Genomic DNA, 19,820 nt, shown 5'->3' with positions numbered 1-19,820 from the left:
GTTTTTTTTAAAAAAAAAGTTATCAAGCTCTTAAAAAATCACCCGTTATTTCATTTATATACATACATATGTGCTGGTTTTCTTTGAGAAAAGGCAGATAATAAAAATAATTATTTTAAACAGAAAACAAAAAAAAAGAGTAGCTAACCAGACAGATATGTATGTACATGTGATAAGTATTTAGCGATATATTTATGACCGCGCTATTTTTATACATTTAGCCTTTCCCTTTCGTTTTTTACCAGCGCTGTGGTAGGTTTATTCGTAGTACTTGGCTAGTAGTTAAATATTAATTATTACGACGATTTCGAAGATAAGGTAGTATACAAATAACAAATACANGCGCTACATGCCACACAGCTCGCGATTCTATGGCCATTTTGAGGGAAAACTTCGGAGAACAATTCATCTCAAGAAATGGACCGGTAAGTTGGCCACCAAGATCATGCGATTTGACGCCTTTAGACTATTTTTTGTGGGGCTACGTCAAGTCTAAAGTCTACAGAAATAAGCCAGCAACTATTCCAGCTTTGGAAGACAACATTTCCGAAGAAATTCGGGCTATTCCGGCCGAAATGCTCGAAAAAGTTGCCCAAAATTGGACTTTCCGAATGGACCACCTAAGACGCAGCCGCGGTCAACATTTAAATGAAATTATCTTCAAAAAGTAAATGTCATGGACCAATCTAACGTTTCAAATAAAGAACCGATGAGATTTTGCAAATTTTATGCGTTTTTTTTAAAAAAAAAGTTATCAAGCTCTTAAAAAATCACCCGTTACAAGAAAAAACTTGTGAAGTGTTATTACTGCCACTGATTCCACTAGTTGTTGCTGTATTTTTTTACTGCCACTGGGCATAACTTGAGGCCATGACTGACAGCTGGCGTCTGGAGGCTGGTAGCTGCAAACCGACAGCCACATGACGCACCTGCATACTTAAGCTGATGCCAGATAAAACTTTGTAGCTTTGCGTGACATTTATAACTTTGCCAGCAAAGCGCCAGACGCAAAAGGTATGCCACAATGAACGCCAAGAAAACAATGTTGTACCGCTTTTTTACTCATCAAAGTTGCTGTGGATTTTAATTATTTTGATTTAAAATTATCAGCAATGTAATTAAGTTTTATGTTTCTGCATGAAAACCCGAATTTGGACGAAACAAAATAAATATTAAACCGGCTGATTGTCAAAGCGCGCAAAAAGATGGGAGTTGACCATCTTTTCGCTTCGCGCTGCCGCTTCAACGATTTATGTGGCATGCTTTGTGCATTTTCATACAATTCATCTTATCTGTCAAAGCGAATCTGTCACGTAAAGCGAAGCAAAAGTTTTATGTGACATCAGCTTTATAAACACATTTTACTTTTATTTATAACTTAAGCCGCAAAAACACAGCTTCAAAGTGTGAAGTGCATACAAATCAAAGGCATCTTTCTTTTACCATTAGCCCTTTTTTAAATGCCATGCAGCGCATTTGAACTTTGTAGAGCATCCATCCGCCGCTGGCGCGTCAACCGGCCTAGCGAAAGTGGCTGTAAATTTCGGCTTTTTTTAATATATATTTAAGTACGTGAAAATAATTTTACAGCTGCTACTTTTAACCGTTTTTGTTTTCACACACACACACACATTTTGAAAATCAATTACAGATGCTTGCCTAAAATGATGGCAGTAAATTTTAACAAATATGCTCTCAGTTTAGTTTTAAACGCTTATTTAAAATAATTATCTGCTTTTTAGACACTTAAGCTGGAATTTTTTTACCTTAACTGTGACCGATGGCTGGTTTATGGCAAATATATGTACATATGTAGGTATAATTGCTGATCCTAAATTATGAATTTTTTAGTTTGATTTACTGATTTTAATTTGCAGATTTTTTCGATGCACAAAAAAAGGTTTCTTTACAAGTGTAGTAGTTAATTATTACTTTCACAAAAATTTAAAAAAGTATATACTTAGCTTCAGTATGAAAAGAATGAAAAAAATTTCACATTTCTAATACTTGTACATTAGGCTGCCTCAAGAAGTAAAGTTGCGATTTTTTCAACGGAATTATGAAATGTATATTTTGGGAAAAATATTATGATTTACGTAAGCTGAAGCGATTAGAAAGTATGTTTGTATATAAAAAAATTTTATAAAATTTCTTAAGGATTTTATGCAGACGTCCTAATCAACAGAAGAGAATTTGTGCAAAAAAAAAAAATATTTTTAAAAATACATTTTATTTATAATTTTTTGAGGTACATATTTTGAAATTGGTCCCGTTCACGTAAATTATAATATTTCTCTGAAACAATTTGGCGGAAGTTTCAAAATATAAAAGATTTCATAATTACGATGGAAAACCAGTACCGATTTATTTTTTTTTTTTGGATGGAGAGTAATACCCCTTAATGTACATACATATATGTATTGAGTTTAGCGTTATACATTACCTTAGAACTACATCCCACAAATTGCGTTGAATTCATTCTATATATGTATTTCTGCTACTGATTTTATTTTTCACTCAGTTATTTGATTTTCTCGCGACGAAAAATTCGTTTACTAAAACTGCTGAAATGTGAATCCTCAAATTTTGAATGAATAAGCAAGTTGAACAGAAAGTTATTATGTAAATTCACTTATCAAAAGCAAAAACCAACCAGTGCTATGTGCAACCATACATTGGCTCATATATATATGTATATATGTTTACATTTCTCCGATTTTATTTTAATTCATTTTATCTACCAAGCAAACTCATCGCGATAAAAAGATAACAAATTCGCAGTGCTATTTAAAATATAAACGAAAATGTAAAAAAATGGAGAAAGAACCTTTGGCGTCAAGTTGGGAGGATTTTCATTATTAAAAAAAAAAACAACAACTGCATGCACACAAGTGGATACTGGTTACAGGAAAATTTGCGACAAGCGTAATTTTGTGCATAACAAATACAAGTAAAGACGAGGGACACGATATCGAACCGAAAGTATCGGCTATGGCTATCGACCTGTTGAGATTAACTGGCTCGGGGCCATCGACATGTGACATTTCGATGAACTAGGCAGCTACAAAGAAAATTTGTAGTAAACTAATTCAGAACTTATAACTTTTACTGCAGGGATTCCTTTAAACTATTTAAACACACAAATAGGCCACTGTATGTAACTGCACATATACCCGTATTATTACGAAATTTTTTGTTGTCATCAATCTACATTTAAATAGGAAGAATTGTGAATTATTTAACAACCATTTCAAACCACTTTTACGCTATTTGCTTGGCAATTTGACAACTATCAAAATTGCTAATGACTTTATTAACTTGGCGTATGCAGGCAAAATAATTGTTTCGTAAACACACTCGATTTCGCAACATTTATAATTTTGCTTGTAAGGTTTTACGACGTCTTGTAATAAATTTACTTATGATACCAGCCAGGATGCCTATAAAAAGCAGTTCTGCTAGAGCCGTAGAAGAAATTTTAAAGTTTTCGTGAATGTTTTTTTAAACAAAAATGTTGCCGGAAAAATATCTACTCAGCTTGTATTGGACCAGAATGTTTAATGTGTTAAGTTAGTGACTTGGCTGTGTTTTAATTTAAAGACAAATTTGCTTTACTCACTTTAAATAAATAAATATTGTTCCGCAGTGCAAAACTATCTATCGTCCACCACAACTTGCATTATTTGGTCTGAGAATGAAAACTTTTCAATCAACTGGGAGAATATCAATCCACCAGCCGGTGCAATCATAAACATCCGCTTGCGTGATTTGGAAGCATCTTTTGTTGAAGATGTTGTAGATTTTGCAGCCAAACGCGAAGAGCTACTCAATGATTATGTGGCATTGAATCCATTTGTGGAAAAGTTGACTTTGTCAATAGAAAAGTCACATTGTGAGGTGGGTTTTTTGTTTTGCGATTAGCTAAAGAAGAGTAGAGCTTTTGTTTTTATACCTCTTCCATTTCAGAGTTTCATTGCCTTTCAAATGGATATACCAATTTTCATTGAAGCGATTATAAATGCCAGTCGCTATTCAATTTGGCGTTCATTAAGCAATAAATTTGTATTCGTCTACAATGAGAATGCATTACAAGAAGTTGTCTTTCAGCATCGATTTTTTGAAGGTGGGTATTGGTTGTGTGTTAGTCAAAAGAAAACGACTGAAACATGCATATGCACGCGTCATTTTCCTTCCGCCCAATTCTTAATCTAAGCGAATATTTTCCTTCATACACCACAGATCAATCCGCCATACTTCTTATTGAGCGATCTAATGCGAATCCTGAAATTTTCGATTTGAAAACAAATAAATTTGTCGGTCCAAGAGCTGAGAATCCTAAAGAAATTTATTCGCTTGATCGTTTCAATGCCTCTGGCAACAATTTTCTACACGGCAGCAATCTTTTCCCGGATAAGTTGAAAAATCTGCAAGGACGTGAAGTGATTTTAGCAGCTTTCGACTATCGGCCGGATGTTATTTTGGAATATGTAAGACAAAATTAGCTTATCTCTTTAATATGAAATTATTTTTGAAGATTTTGTGGTTTCATTTGATATTTTTGATTTGTTTTATTTTAAGTATCCCGGCGCACCTTCGCATGACAGAGCTTTTGCACCCAACGATACTAATGGCGATGTCAAAATCGATGGCACGGAGGCCAGAATATTGAAGACCTTCTGCGAAATGTACAATTGTTCGATAGATATTGATAAATGTAAGTGTATCAACTGCATAATATTTGTTTAGTAATTTAGGCCCATGGGTAGAGTCGTTTGGTATAGTACGTGTGAAAAGCAAAGAGCTATTTTGAAATTGCATCAATGTAATTTAAAACAATTTTGGTTTATTACAAAAAGTCAATGCAGTGTTTGATTTAAAAACATAAATTCTGTCGTTAAAAAGTGCAGTTTATTTGTCAACACCAACGCTAAACTTTTTCAATTAAAGCCAAAAAATAGAAAACATAGTAAACTAAAGACTTGTTAAGTAAAAACGGAAACAGTTTAAATTTTTTATGCTATAAAGCGTGATTTTGCCTTTTCAATTTTAGAATTTCGTTACAAACAAAATAAAGGCTAAAGTGGCCGAGATAAACTTAAAAAATCTCAAAAATTTTCGAAAGGTTCCCGAAAAATGTTGAAAATCATGGAATGTTTTAAAACCCTATTGAACAACCCGTAAAATCTGGAAAAAATGTTTGAGAAAATCTCGAAGTCTCGAAAAATCACGAGTCGTTTAATTATTTTTTTTGCCAAGACTTGCGGAGACTTAAGAGCGAAATACACCACACAAGCGGTTTGACAAACCAAGCGAAATTTCCCTTTGCTTCAAGCCATTTGTGCTGTGTATGGGGGTGTTTGAAGGTTTGACAAACCGCCGTCAAACCTTCAAACACCCCCATACACAGCACAAATGGCTTGAAGCAAAGGGAAATTTCGCTTGGTTTGTCAAACCGCTTGTGTGGTGTATTTCGCTCTTTAGTCTTTGAGAGCATTGAGAAACTGAATTCAGCTGGTAGGTACAACGAGATTCAGCTGGAGTGGGTACCAGGTCACAAGAAAATAGACTCTGTGGCTCTGCAAAGGGTGATTCTAACTTACGACCGATTAAAAATGGCGAAAATTATTGGAATGGGGGCAAATGGGCAGTAATACGAAAATAAAGTTAGGGAGTGGCATCTCAATTTCTTCGTTTTTCATTTCCGACTTAGTTATGTAGAGTTAATCTGCGATTAAGCTCTTTATAAAGCGGAAGAGAGCAACTCCAAGCGCATACAAGAATCTTGAATTTTCCTACTCTCCGCAAGCAAACGGCCGGCGATGATCTACGCTGAGTTCTGTTAAATACGTTACGGGTTAGTCAGGAGGCCAGACTGATTACTTCGATCAGGTTAACTCATTACACATCGCATTCCCTTTGAAAATTCAACTGTCTTATTAAATCTGCTTACATTCCTGTACTAAACGAATTCAACATGCAACCGTCATAGACTACGTCGATTTACTCCTTTCTACACTACCATAATATTCAGCAGTCACATTTAAAAATAGAACTTTCAAAATAACACCCAAAGCACCAAGTTCTCGATTTTCTGCAGGGATATTTAACTGAGACAGTCAGGGGGATACAGTAAAAAGAATCGAAATTTATTCTCCTTTCCAGCGGATGTCGATGACTGGGGTATTGCTTACAGGAATATGACTGGAGAGGCCACTTTGGGCATGTTAGCTAAGGGCAAAGCTGAAGTGGGCATAAGCGCTATGTATACGTGGTAAGTTTAAGGATTGGGGAAGTGTACCTATGTAAATACTAATGTGATTACAACTATAAAGGTACTCTGATTATTTGGCATTGGATATGTCAATGTATATTGGACGCTCAGGTATAACTTGCGTGGTGCCAGCACCCAAGTGAGTGATTCATAAATTTTTTATTTTTTTTTTGTTTGAATTTGTAATTGCTCATAAATTACAGACGCTTGGCCAGTTGGCTACTACCCATCGAACCTTTTCAGCCGGCATTATGGGCTTTTGTGTTCGCTTGCTTGTGCGTTGAAATTCTAGCTCTCCTCTTCATAGACCATCTTCGTCCGGTAATTTACTCACTGAGCGAACGTTTGCCCTCAACAACGAAGACAAGTTGGTGGCATAATTTTGAGTATGCCTTCTCGACAACATTGCTGCTGTTTGTCTCGCAATCGAGTAAGGGCATCATGGTGGGTTTTACGCCACTGCGGATAATGCTTTTCGCATGTTTCCTGAATGACATTGTCATAACGAGCATTTATGGCGGTGGACTCTCCAGCATACTCACGGTACCTAGGTAAGGTTGTGAAGTTAAATATGTACATACATACAAACAAATTTTAAGAGCTTTGCATGTATAAGAAAGTTTTTCTAAGCTTCGGACAGGCAGCAGACTCCGTGGAACGCCTTTATGCTTTCCAGCTCAAGTGGGCCGGTGATTCCGAGGCATGGGTGGCAGCTATTAGGGATGATGACAGCGTAAGGTGGCCCTGATCGCTAAGCGGATCAGTATTTTATGATATAAATATAAGTGTTGCAAGGCATTGACTTTTTTATTTTTTTATGAATTTTGAATTTGCAGGAACTTATACAGGGTTTGTTGCGCAATTACGCCATACACAGCGAAGAAGAGCTGATAAAGTTGGCCGAAACCGGGGGAATGGGCTTCACTATTGAACGTTTACCCTTTGGTAAATTTTGTGTTTGAGTAAATATTTCATAATTATATAATGCGTAGCGATCCTTTGCTAGGACACTTCGCCGTGCAGGATCATTTGACTAGCAGCGTTTTAGATAGAATGAAAATTATGGTGGAAGATATCTACTTCCAGTACACAGTCGCATTCACCTCACGTATGTGGCCAATGTTGGAACGTTTCAACGAAATGGTTTACATGTGGCACTCATCTGGCTTCGATAAGTTTTGGGAGTGGCGCATTGTTGCTGACTATTTGGATGGCAATATACAGAAGATACTACTGGCTTCACAGTATGCCAACTTGGAGGATATTGGACCGGTTAAGTTGGGCATGTCGAACTTTGTGGGCATGTTGTTGTTATGGTTGTTGGGCATAGTCTTTGCAACGTTGGCTTTCATGGGAGAATTGTTATTTGCACGTATGAAACGGTCTAAGGAATCAGCTAAGAATGGAGTTGGTGAGCAGAGTATTGGAGAAATGTATTGAAAACAAAATTGAGAGAATAATATGTAGTATGGCTTAGTAGTACTTAAAGGCACTCTAAATATAGTATTTAAAAGCACAGCTAAATAAAGTACATAAGGGATTTTAGCTATAGCCGGTAGTATTGATACCCATAAAAGGAGACTAAGCAGAGAAATAAATTTAGATGAACATTTTTTGGTATTTATCGATTGTTCCGAGTTCTATGTGAAATTGACAAAATTGATTCTACTGGTTTTTACTCTTGAATGGAAAATATTAAAAGAAAAAAATGATATGGAAAATAATAAATAAAAAGGGTATTCATATTTTTGACGCAGACATATTTCTTGCATTTCATTAAAACAACTTATATTATAAGTTTCCCTTTATATTTCTATTGAAAGGGCATCTAAACTACAACTATGACTAGTTAATCCTTAAAATATTGTTTGGGAAACCAATGAAATATTGCTTTAAAGGGAAAATGGGCTATCTAGATATAAGTCCTTTTAACGAAATGCAACAGATTATTATAACTAGAAGTCCATAGTATCATAAAGATAATTAAATTAGCTTACAATATCACTGTCACCGAAAAGTAGATACGATAAGTGATGCATATTGGTTAAAAGCAGGAAAGCAAGACACATTAATTTTGTTGCCCAATCGTCACCTTTTACTTTCTGGAGCTAAGTCCGTAACGTTAATTCCATTCTGCTAGTAATTTATTTTTAGACATTCGTCTCTTTCTCGATTGCAACTAATGCTCTCCAAAGAAAGTTCTTCAGACACACATTTATATTGAAATATACTAGCAAACTGATTTATGTGCCTAAAAAGCGAAAGTGAAATTCCTCAGCGAAGCTAAATACGAATTGCAGTTATTGCATACATATCTACATCAAAACGTATCCGAAAGTATGAAATTTTGTGTAATTAAAAATTAGTTCAATTAGAATTGAATACAAATATTTCATAACTATTTTAAAAGATAAGTAATGCTAATGCAAGTTGCGCTATCAAAGGGGAAAGCCAAGCTGAAATCTGAGTCTTAGGTTGTCTTAAAGTGAGATTGGAATTAGCCACACAATGGCTGACTTTTTACTCCAACCAATTTAGCCAATATTCCAAGGATTTTCACTTTCTTCAAAACGCTTTTCCCAGGCGGATTTTGAGAAGTGATAGATAACTTGAGGTGCAGGTAGAGAAAAGCTCACGCTGATCCATATAAAGTAAAAAAAACAGCCTGTACTTATTTAAATGAATGCATAGAAAAAATCTTAAAATTTTTAGTCTTATTAGAAACAGAGGATACTGGCTTTAACAAAGTGTCGACTCCCACACTATTTCCTAATGACAACAAAATTTTTTACAGCCGTTTTTTTTTGCTCTGCTGAAAACTACCCATTTTCACATTCGATAGTTTGACATGGTAGCGAAATCTGAATCCTTTAAATGAGAACTTTCTGGTACTCTCTGTTCAGAAGTTATGTTCCCATCATTAATCTTCTTTATCTCATCCTCTTATATGTATACATATATGTAAGTAGATTAAAATGTTGAGTGAGGGTCAAAGTAAAACTGATAAATATATCACCAAAAGCTGCTCGTCGTCTATTAAGACAGGCGGAATTTCTTTGAAAAAGTGACTTAAAGGAAGGATTGGTTGGTTGGTTAAGAGGAGTAGTTTGTCAAGCTGTTGACAAGGAATTAACAAATTTTAGCCATTTTGAAGCCACACCCTTATAGTTATGTAACCGGTTAATAAAGCTTCTAATGCTATGACAAAGCCATATCTCTTCATGCTTTTATGGCAAAAGCTTTCGAGTATAAAAAAAATCATTGCTTCAAGCAAATTCAACTTAACCTCAAACATAACGTTATTTGATAACTTTCTATGCTGTAATTTTGACATTGTACGAGTATGTTGTAATAATCATTATGTGTTGAAGATTACGAACAAAAATTATTTTAATTATTTAAATAAAAAAGACAATTATTTGCAGAATTGAAAGTGAAACTTAAACACAAAAATGGCAAGCAGGCAACGACTCTCGAAAACGTCAGCCATCAAAAACGTCACAAACGTTTTTGTAATACTCGTACATATATACAGGTAAATATAGCCCTCGGCAATTCGACATAAAGACAGGCCGCCTATCCTGGCTTGTTGTTGTTAGCAATAAAAAGCGAATGACTGACGGGTACACGCTACAAAGACGAACAATAAGAAATTTATTTTTCTTACTTAAATAATTTCATATCATTATTATTAGATGGCATTCGTTAGTTGTTGTTGTTGTTGTCGAAATTATTACAACAACAATTTTATTCCGAACGTTGTAGCTAAAGCTAAGCACAATTCGCTCAAGTGACTAACTAACCAACAAACTAAATAGTCAGCGAGTAATTAAAAATTCAATGAGTGCATAATTGGCAGCAAAAACGACGGAGTCGTTCAGTAAGACCGAATGAATGCATAACGAAAGTGTCATTGCAGTGAGGTAAATACACATACATACATATAAGTATGTACATTAGACTGCATCACCAAAAAACATTGCGGTTTTTCCGTTGGGATTGCAAAATCTTTTTTTATTTTTAAACATCTACCAAAATATCTCGGAAAAATACTAAGATTTACGTGAGCTGGACCGATTTGAAAATGGAGTTTTTTATGAATAAAAATATTTTCTAAATCGGAATAGTTTAGGTTCAGTTATTCATGTTTTTCTTATACCACTCTACAGCATCAAAAATCCCATTATTACAATTCCGTTGAAAATTAAAAAATTTTTTTTTTTAATATTTTTATGGAAATTTTTTAAGCTTACACCGTTTTGCCATTTGATTGTTCCAGTAGAACTAGATATTTAAAAAAATTTGATTTCAATTTTATTTTTTGAGATGATCTGGTGTATAAGTACTAAATAGAATGGAGAATTTGAGGTTAATAAACTTTGGAAAAATTTGTCTTCTCGAGAAGGTTTAAAAAGGCGACCGATCCTTGGATTCGGTTAAGTAATTTTTTTTTTTTAGCTTAGCTTAAGTGGTGTACGAAGTACATTTTTTTTGTTTGCTTGTAAGGTGGTACGGTCTAATGTACATATGTATGTATGTGTTTTTGTTATCATTTCTCTGCGCATGCGTGCAATGCGATTCATATTTAGTTTGCAGAAGCCCATAAAAAAGTGCCAGCGATGTGTTTGGCATGCAAACAATTCATAATTCATGCACTCAGTACAAGTATGTATTATGCAAAAATATATGCATAGGTACTATAACTCAAATAAATGAATATGCATGTTAACGCATATTTTTGACTGTTGAAGGAATGCCACACCATAGTCTTTGGCAAGCAAACACATTTTGCTTGAAGCTCCATTCGTATTCTTTTTTTTATTATTTTTTCTTGTGACAGCGAAAAACGCTACCGTAACGCAATGAAAGTGCTTCCTTTTTGGTAGTCGCTATTTTTGTCTAAAGCAAAAGCAAAACCTTAACTAGCTTACGTGCAGACGAGTTTAGAGGCTTACTATGCATATTAACCTTTCAATCATGTGCCAACTGCTGGCCAAAAGCTCATTAGCCGGAGGTCTGCTGGACGTTGTCCGTTCTGCTGTTTATGCTTTCGTATACAAAAATTTCACCGTAATTGCTAAAGAGTTTTTTCTGAAGTATTTTCTCTTACTTTTTCTTAATTTTTTTGTTTTTTTTTTTTTTTTGTTTTTTGCTTTTTCGCACCTCACAAATGACCATGACCCAGTAAAAGAAAGCTTGACTGAGCAGACATTGGTGATGACTATCAGTGCGGCTGGCTATGCAAACGCATACATATGTACATATTGTTATTGGCCTTTGGATAGTACACTAATGAGCACCAAATGTAGTTAAGTGCTACTTACAAAATAAAAAATATATGTATATCGATAATTTTCCTGAAAAACATGCAACTAGTCCAGAATAACTCCGAGAACAGTTCCGAAGGCACATTCACCAGTTTCCCCATTCTATTTTTTTTCCAAATTATCTTGTGGAGAGTCTAGTTGTTACCTTTCTTATCCGAACAAGTATGAAAAGCGACTGTCGCTTGATAAGATTTGTACCGGCGCCCCGCGAGTAATTTTCCTTTGTTACACAGTACCCAATCTGTGGCGCCGACAACGCGAATGAAATTTTGCCATTTAAGTGCATTAAATCGTTAGGGTCGATTGCATCCCCAAGAGCTGAGTCGAGGACAAATTAGTCTCCAATTGCACTCTTCAGGAAGGGTCGTGCTATTTCTTAGGTTTCCGATTCACCAGGATTTGTTTCAATAATATTAATACATGTGTGCCTTTTGTTGCTGTTGCTTTTAGCAACCCTACCTAGAGTAATTTATATCGTAAATCCCAAGCTTTTTATGATACCGGATCAGAGCGAGAGTGGTGTTAGTTGAGACTGTTTTTGGGCGCAGCAGAAGAAGTAGCGGGTGTCATGGGCGTATCTTGGGCATTTTAGGGCCAAATATGGACAAGCAGAAGTTTCACCTGCTACAGTATTCGGAATGCAATTGCCCAAGGGTTTTGTGGGTTTCTCGATGCGCCTGAAGTTCTTCGAGACATATGCTAAATACATCTGCGAGGATAGCATTCCCGTGAAGAGATGATAATGAGAGAGGTGAATGTCTCTCGGTGAATGCTGTTGATAGCTTGTCTGAAGAAAGTCTTCTGCCGTGCGTAGAATGACAGTCAGAAATGGCTTGATGTTATGTAACTATTTCGCAGCACTGCTCCTATATCCTCTTACTTCCCGATGAGATAACTCGAAACAGGCAGACCAATTGCCTTATATGTTGGCAATGTTTTTATTTTATGCTCAAAGTGCTGCCGGCGCGCGATTTCGTGTTGTTAAACATCGTAATTTATGTGCCACTGATTGTCGTCTCTTTCCGCTCATATTGGTAGCTTCTGACGGCCATGTTGTCTCAACATCATATGTCTAATCTCTTGTTTATTACTGGATCACTGAGGCCAAATCACCTTGACTGCATTGGAGATTACTGTTTCCCTAAGCAGTCCGCTAAGACCCCTAATTTGAAGGAAAGCCAGATAGGCCGAGAACACTGACGCTGTCCATGAAAGAAGGTCCGGACACGGGAATTAGAGGTAGACAAACGATGTGCAAGAGAAATCGGCCCTTGGCAAACATTATATCGCTGACTTTTGCATAAGAAATTGGGTCTTCAACCGTACAGGATACAACTGGGGCAAGAGCCCAATATTAATGATCATAGAAACGTCGTTTGTGCTGACTGAGCTTCAAAGCGTTTGGAAGAGGATTCAAGTTTTGGTATACGGAGCGGCATGAACACACACGAGGTCCAATGTGTAATGCATGAAAACGAAGTAGAACGTCAACGGCGATCGTTGCAGAACGGTGACATGTGGTAAACGATTTAAGAGTATGGTTGCCTCTCGCAGGGGTGGAGTGAATTGGCTACCAATGCAGTGAGATTTAACCACGCAAGATGTAGGTCTATGCAAATAGTTCGCTGGTGAACGATGCCCTTAAAGTCAATATAGCCTAGACCATGTCTAAAAATCAGACGGATATATGGAGCAATACTTTCAAACGACTATTCTACATTAGTGACATAGATAGGTTCTGGTTGTGCGCTGAATTTGGAACTCGGCATATACGAAACCATAACAAAATGAAAAAGTGCAGAAGGGTTCGGATGCGACAGCTTCCTTTGCTAACGGCCAGCGCAGATTTTTGAAGGAATGTGACCAGAGGAAGACGAAGACTTATTTTGCGATGGAAATACCTGGAGGAGTTGGACTTGGTTTCACTTGACATTTTCAATTGGCGTCGGTTGCAATAACACGGCGATAGCGCCTAGTAAATGGAATTTTTGACGAGGCATAACAGACCAAAAATTGAAAGAGAAAACGATAGAAAACAAGAAAACCTTAAAACATTACGCAACACTTAGCGCTCCAATTCGTGGACGGTAGAAAGTCGTGAGTCGAAAGAATATCGACATCGCATTACTATTTCATTTGAAAGGTTGAACCTGCATTGTTTACTAAAGTTAATTAGACTCCTAGGCAATAGTATATTTTATCTCCGTCGGAAAGTACTGATCTGCATTCTGCCAAACACTGAAGCATGAGCATAAATAATTGTGAGTATTTTTTACGTTAAATTTAAGATACCTCATCTCATTTCACTTTGAATACCAATTTTACTCATCAACTGCAAAAATGCAAATACGTATGGGTAACTTGCCGCAGAACTTGTCGCATAAGCCCATTGCCCTCTTGCCCAATAGTCGCACGAGAGTGGGAACTTAAAGCGCAAAAATTTGCATTTAAAGTACTCCAACAAAAATAGCGAAAAACAAAAAAAAGATAAAAACCCCAAAAAGCGCATATAAAACTTTGATTGCGAAATTTTCGCAATAAAAAGGGCATTGAATGCTGACAAAACCACCGACAGATGTGTACATAAATACAAATCTACAAACAAAAAATAAAACAAATAAAAGAAAAGTGTAATAAATTCATAACAACAGTGATTGAAAGTAACGATGAGCCAGGCGTCCATTAAAAAAATTTCACGACACCAGCAAACAGATAAAGCAAAAAAAAAATGGGTTTATTCGTAAAAACATTCATAAGTCTGTTTGCATACAAATGCATGCACGAAAATATATAAATGCATGTAAGTTATCTGCGCTCGAGTATCATTTGCTGGTACATGCATAAAACTTAATTTATGGGTAGCTAAACTTTTTTTTTTTTTTGTTTACCGCGCGCAGAGCACTGGACCAGCATGTCAAGAGTGCAATAAGTGCGAATTTTTGCGGTGCAAGTGCAACGGTTGTCAAAAGCAACAACAATCACACCATTCATTCATTCGCTGCATGAAAGTGGCATTCATTCAAATAATAATAAAAAAAATACGAAACAAAATAACACTACATCATTATACCGGCATTCAATCACAAATTTACTCAACTGTTTTTATGCACAAGTGATGGGAATATTTTGTGCATTGTATCGTCGACAATATAAAATCATGTCAATCCGCAGACGAGTGACGCGCAAGAAAAGAAGAAAAAAAGAAAACAGTAAGTATGTAAGTGAATGCAGCGCAGCACAGCAAAGTGAGCGCCTCCCTCCTTGCGGCATAAAAATGTTGCATGCATTTTGAAAGTTGCAAGTGCCGACGATAACAGTAAACAAGTGTAACAATCGGCGCTGCAGCGCTGTGACAATGTGTGAATTTGGCTTGCGCATGCGCACGTAGTCGGTCTCAGATATGCCATCAGCTGTGGTACTACATGTACATTAGACTGCACCACCTTACAAGTAAACAAAAACAAAAGTTCGCTGTACTACTCGCCTGCTTCTAAAGTAATTTTCCAAGGCAGTTTCGAATTTTATTTTTGTCTGCATTCGAAAATAAAAAATTTTGTTATTCATAAAAAATAAAATAGGTTCAAAGATAAATTTTAAAATTGATTGGTGAAACTGGGGATTCGAATAATTAAAAAACTTTCTTAGTAAAAGTTTACGCAGTAGACGCAAGGGTGCAGGCTAGGGTGCCCATCGAAAATGCTTTTTTTTGAAATTTCGAGACCCTACCCCCAATTTTAATTTATTTAATTTTAGATAGCACTCCATAATTTGAAATTGTAGAAATTATCGATGGTCGAAATTTAAAAAATTAAGAGAAATATGGGTATTTTTTTAATTTACCCGATAAAAAATCCCAACCAGACTAGTCCGACAATAGATTATTATATGCCATTTTAAAGGCGTGTATATCCTCTTCTCAGATCATGTTCGGTCTTTGAAATCAAATCAAAAATAGTCATTCAAAAACTCATAAGTCTACAAAACCCTAATTTCTGACTTAAAACGACCGGTCGCGACATCTAAATGATCTTTTTTTTTTTTAAATCTATAAAAATTGGCAATAATATTTCTCACAACAACGAATAAAATTGGGGGGTAGGATCTTGAAATTTCCAAAACAAAGCATTTTCGATGGGCACCCTAGTGCAGGCGGACCTGTTTTTTTTTTGCTTATTGTGAGGTGGTGCGATCTAATGGTATATTGTTGGCTAAATTAGTGCTGATTGTTTGCAGATTGTGTCTGAGTGTTGACTTGTGTTTTTATGCTGCATTGCACACTTCGGCGGTCGGTGATCGTTGGATTCCCTATGTGCGACAATTTGTCAATGCAACGTACATAACGGGTGATTTTTTTGAGGTTAGGATTTTCATGCATTAGTATTTGACAGATCACGTGGGATTTCAGACATGGTGTCAAAGAGAAAGATGCTCAGTATGCTTTGACATTTCATCATGAATAGACTTACTAACGAGCAACGCTTGCAAATCATTGAATTTTATTACCAAAATCAGTGTTCGGTTCGAAATGTGTTTCGCAAACCCAATTGCTGCGAACGGCGACGAATCGACATTTCACGGTCTTCAGCAACACTCTCAGAAACAGACGCAATATTCTCTTCTGTACGCACTGTACGCATTCGTGTGGTTGGTTTAATGTCCAATAAAGTAAACTGAGTGCGAAACTTGGTCACAATCGCATTAATTGTTTGCTCACTTGGTCGATTATGTAGACCATAAATCGGACGTAAAGCGAACCGAACACTGATTTTGGTAATAAAATTCAATGATTTGCAAGCGTTGCTCGTTAGTAAGTCTATTCATGATGAAATGTCAAAGCATACTGAGCATCTTTCTCTTTGACACCATGTCTGAAATCCCACGTGATCTGTCAAATACTAATGCATGAAAATCCTAACCTCAAAAAAATCACCCGTTATATGCGCTATGCAGGCGTAGTTACGCTATCTGCCTGTCTGTGTGATTGCCTGCTTTTCCAGCTTTTTTTAATAGCTAAATTGAATTGTTTAACTTGTAAACATCGCAAGTGATACATATATGTATGTATGTAAAAATATCTATAACCAAGTACAACAGTGGCAGGTAGTCACGATTAAAAGCTGTCATAAATTTTTATTAATACAAAGCCTTAAGTAATTTATGTTGCTTGCATTAAATTAGTTATAGATAACTGATATGCGTTGAGAATGAAATGAAAATGGAAAAAGGGAACTTGAGAGTTCATTGCGTCAAAGTTTTCGCATGATATGTATACACCTCTTGAGTTGTGATTACTGTAAAAATTAATTAAGGATTTGAAGACGTAGCCGCTATAACCATAATGTTAGGGTTAAGAGTCTTGGGCAGACCCTAACCGATTTTAAGGCTAGTTGATAGTTGTCAAAAGTATAACAGACAAACTATGAACATTTAGCAAGGTTACGTTGTTGTAGGCTCTAGGTCATATTGGGCTTGGATTGCTACAAGCTCAACACGGATGAAATGGGCTTCAGCCTTTCCGTGGTCTATATAAGAGAAAAAGAGAGAACTCTCAGATTGCGTATCTCAATGCGTATAAAGCAAATTTTTACTTCCTTTTAGTGGAGCCTCTGAGCGACTCTTGATCTTAGCCGGGAGAGTGTAAGAGCGACATATCATCGGATATCTGATAGGCTACTGCATAGTAATGAATTCCTAGAGTTCAACAAATTCAACTCGCATCAGTTGGCACAAAAGAGTAACGAGATTCGGCCAAAATCGTTAGGATGGATATTATAAAACCAAACAAGAAGAAGATGAAGATGAAGAGCTGAATAAACAAGACCCAGTTACCGAAGAACAATTTAAATCTTTTAGCCCCTGACTACCAATCCAATTCTCAACAGAGTTTTTAATAAAATTCGCTTTTCTTCTCTATAACTGCACTCTGCATTTTCCTTCAGAATGTTAATTCCATATTCTATATGGGAGGTCGGCATACTAACACAATCAAACGATTCAATCAGTGAGACTGTGTATGTTAAATGCACTTCTCTTGCTGCCACTCTTTGTATGCGTGTGAAACATACATGTGCTCAGAGAGCGCACAGTGAGCTATGGCCTGCTGACCACTGTTCTATATGCTAGTTCCGCTGAGAGCAAGAATTCATTTCTTACCTTGTCATGTAATGACGAGGGCGTGAAGAAATTTTGATGTTTTTACTTACAGGAAGATCCCTCGAAGATCCGCTGTTTAGGCTAGTGCTATACAGTGTGCCCTAGACCCCCCGTCCACCCTTTCAAAAATAAAGGAAAATGCTTTTTATGGGAAAACGCAAGAATGTGAACTACCAAGTCGGGGATGCTCGGTCGAAACTGGAAGTCGGTAATATGACCAAAATATAGAGCATCTCCAACGGCGTGATTCCATCCTGGATCCGTCAGCGTAGAGAGCGAAGACTCTTTATCGGCCACTCGGTTTCTTCTGGATGGATGTTCTTTGGTTCGCCCAAAAAATTTCAATTTCAATTTGACTGTCCATGCACATAAAGTATTATGAATAAGGATACATAAAGCTTGAATTTGGGTCAGCAATATTTTGCATTATTCGAACTCTGTAAACCAAAGCCACACATTTTCACTTAATGATTGCGCGCAATATATTTCACCGTAGAAATGCAAAATAAGACAAACTGCACAAAACACAAAAAACAACAAATGACGATTTTAAAATTTATTTAGGAAGAAAATTACATGAAATTAGGCTTAAATGTCATCCGTTAGACAACAGCAACATACATACACACAAAAGCAAAAGTGTCAGTCGCTAAAAACCAACACCAGCTATTAGTGACCGAAACAACAACAAATGAACAACTATACACCAAATAACACCCAGCGGAATCTAAAGCGCCTGCAGCAAAATTAAACTTATCTTTTACTGCTGCGGGCAGCATAAACATTAACAATAATTGTCGTTACGTTGAGGGTTATCAAGTTGCTGGTGGTGGTGCTGATGCCGCTGATGGTGCTGGTGGTCATGCGAATACCATTTCACACGCTTACCCACTAAGCGAATTACACAATTTCCGTTGGCACTTACACGCGTACAAGTGCACTTATGCCCCTGTAATGGTTGGACATCACCAACAACAACAACAAAAAATAAAATAAAATACACCATGTAAACACTTTGTTTACCGCGCTGCTGTTAATATTGTGGGAAGACATCATGGCCAGCAAATTACTGCATTAGGCTAAGTTTTGTCGCACTTTGTTTGGGAAAACTTCAAATCAAAAATGACAAATTAAATTTTAATAGCATTCCAACTGTGCAGTCGCGATTAAAAATGTATTTTTGGTCAATTCATTCCCTTCAAACGGAGTATACATTTGCTTAAGGTCAATACTGTATAAGAGTTGGGAAAACCCGTTTCCGAAATCTTTACTTTTACTCAGGTACTCTTAACCAAAATAGGGCTGATTCTAATAAATGACGTTGGTTGTTGGAAAATGACTGTAGATCTATTGTATGGTGATTGCTTCAGGGCTGCCGATTTACGAATACAGCAAACCTGGTGGGACGCTGATTTGTACATTTAGTGGTATCTTCTTCCTGAATGAACGGTTTTGCATTCTACGAATTTGACGTATTTATAAAATAAATATTCGAACACAAGAGGAAATTAGCTCAATCATAGTCACTTCTGGAAAGCCCTTGGCTAACAGTTCCCGAGGAAATGTGCTTAGAGGTAAAGTTGGTTTCGATGTGGCATATAATAAGCTCTGCTGTTTCCCGGTCCTAGTGGCACAACTTTCATCGGTCAGAGTAAACAACACCAAAGTTTGACGGGTACTTCTCTTTGTTGATAGTAATTTCTGGATGAAGGATTTAGTCTTAGTTCTTAGCAATTCCTTCTTCGTCTATGTAGATATAATAATTACACTTGCAGGAGCTCAATGTCAGACCGATGAAGGATCTGATAGCTATGAGTACCTGTGCAGCTCCTTTTTTCGAGAGAGAATCTCTCACTCTGCGGTGCTCATGACTCCAGTGTTTCCTGATTGCGATGATTTTTAAAGGCTGAAAATAATTCTACACCACCTTTAAGATACGAGTGCGAGGTCAGTATTGGAGCCATCTGTGTACCAGATGTAAATAAATAAATGATGTTGCGATACTATATAAGTGGAACGAGGGGGAAATTGCTGGTGGAAAATATATTTTCAATGACCCAGCATAGTAC

General features: G+C 36.5%; 1 protein-coding gene across 1 annotated transcript; it reads left to right on the top strand.

The window, feature by feature from the left end:
* Positions 1–3,511: 3,511 nt before the first annotated feature.
* Positions 3,512–7,754, top strand: Ir41a (Ionotropic receptor 41a). The gene is made up of 11 exons (XM_017611230.1): positions 3,512–3,569; positions 3,647–3,897; positions 3,967–4,123; positions 4,240–4,487; positions 4,579–4,714; positions 6,163–6,271; positions 6,333–6,410; positions 6,475–6,822; positions 6,902–7,004; positions 7,108–7,216; positions 7,278–7,754. The coding sequence occupies exons 1-11, from the start codon at positions 3,512–3,514 to the stop codon at positions 7,709–7,711; spliced, it is 2,031 nt and encodes a 676-aa protein (XP_017466719.1). The 3' UTR covers positions 7,712–7,754.
* Positions 7,755–19,820: the final 12,066 nt, after the last annotated feature.

The sequence above is a fragment of the Rhagoletis zephyria genome, unplaced genomic scaffold (genome assembly GCF_001687245.7).
Source record: "Rhagoletis zephyria isolate East Lansing unplaced genomic scaffold, Rhagoletis_zephyria_1.1 Rzeph_scaffold_00381, whole genome shotgun sequence".
Lineage (NCBI taxonomy): Eukaryota > Metazoa > Arthropoda > Insecta > Diptera > Tephritidae > Rhagoletis > Rhagoletis zephyria.
Note: the sequence above shows the minus strand (reverse complement) of the source record. Positions and strands in the feature narration are given on the sequence as shown.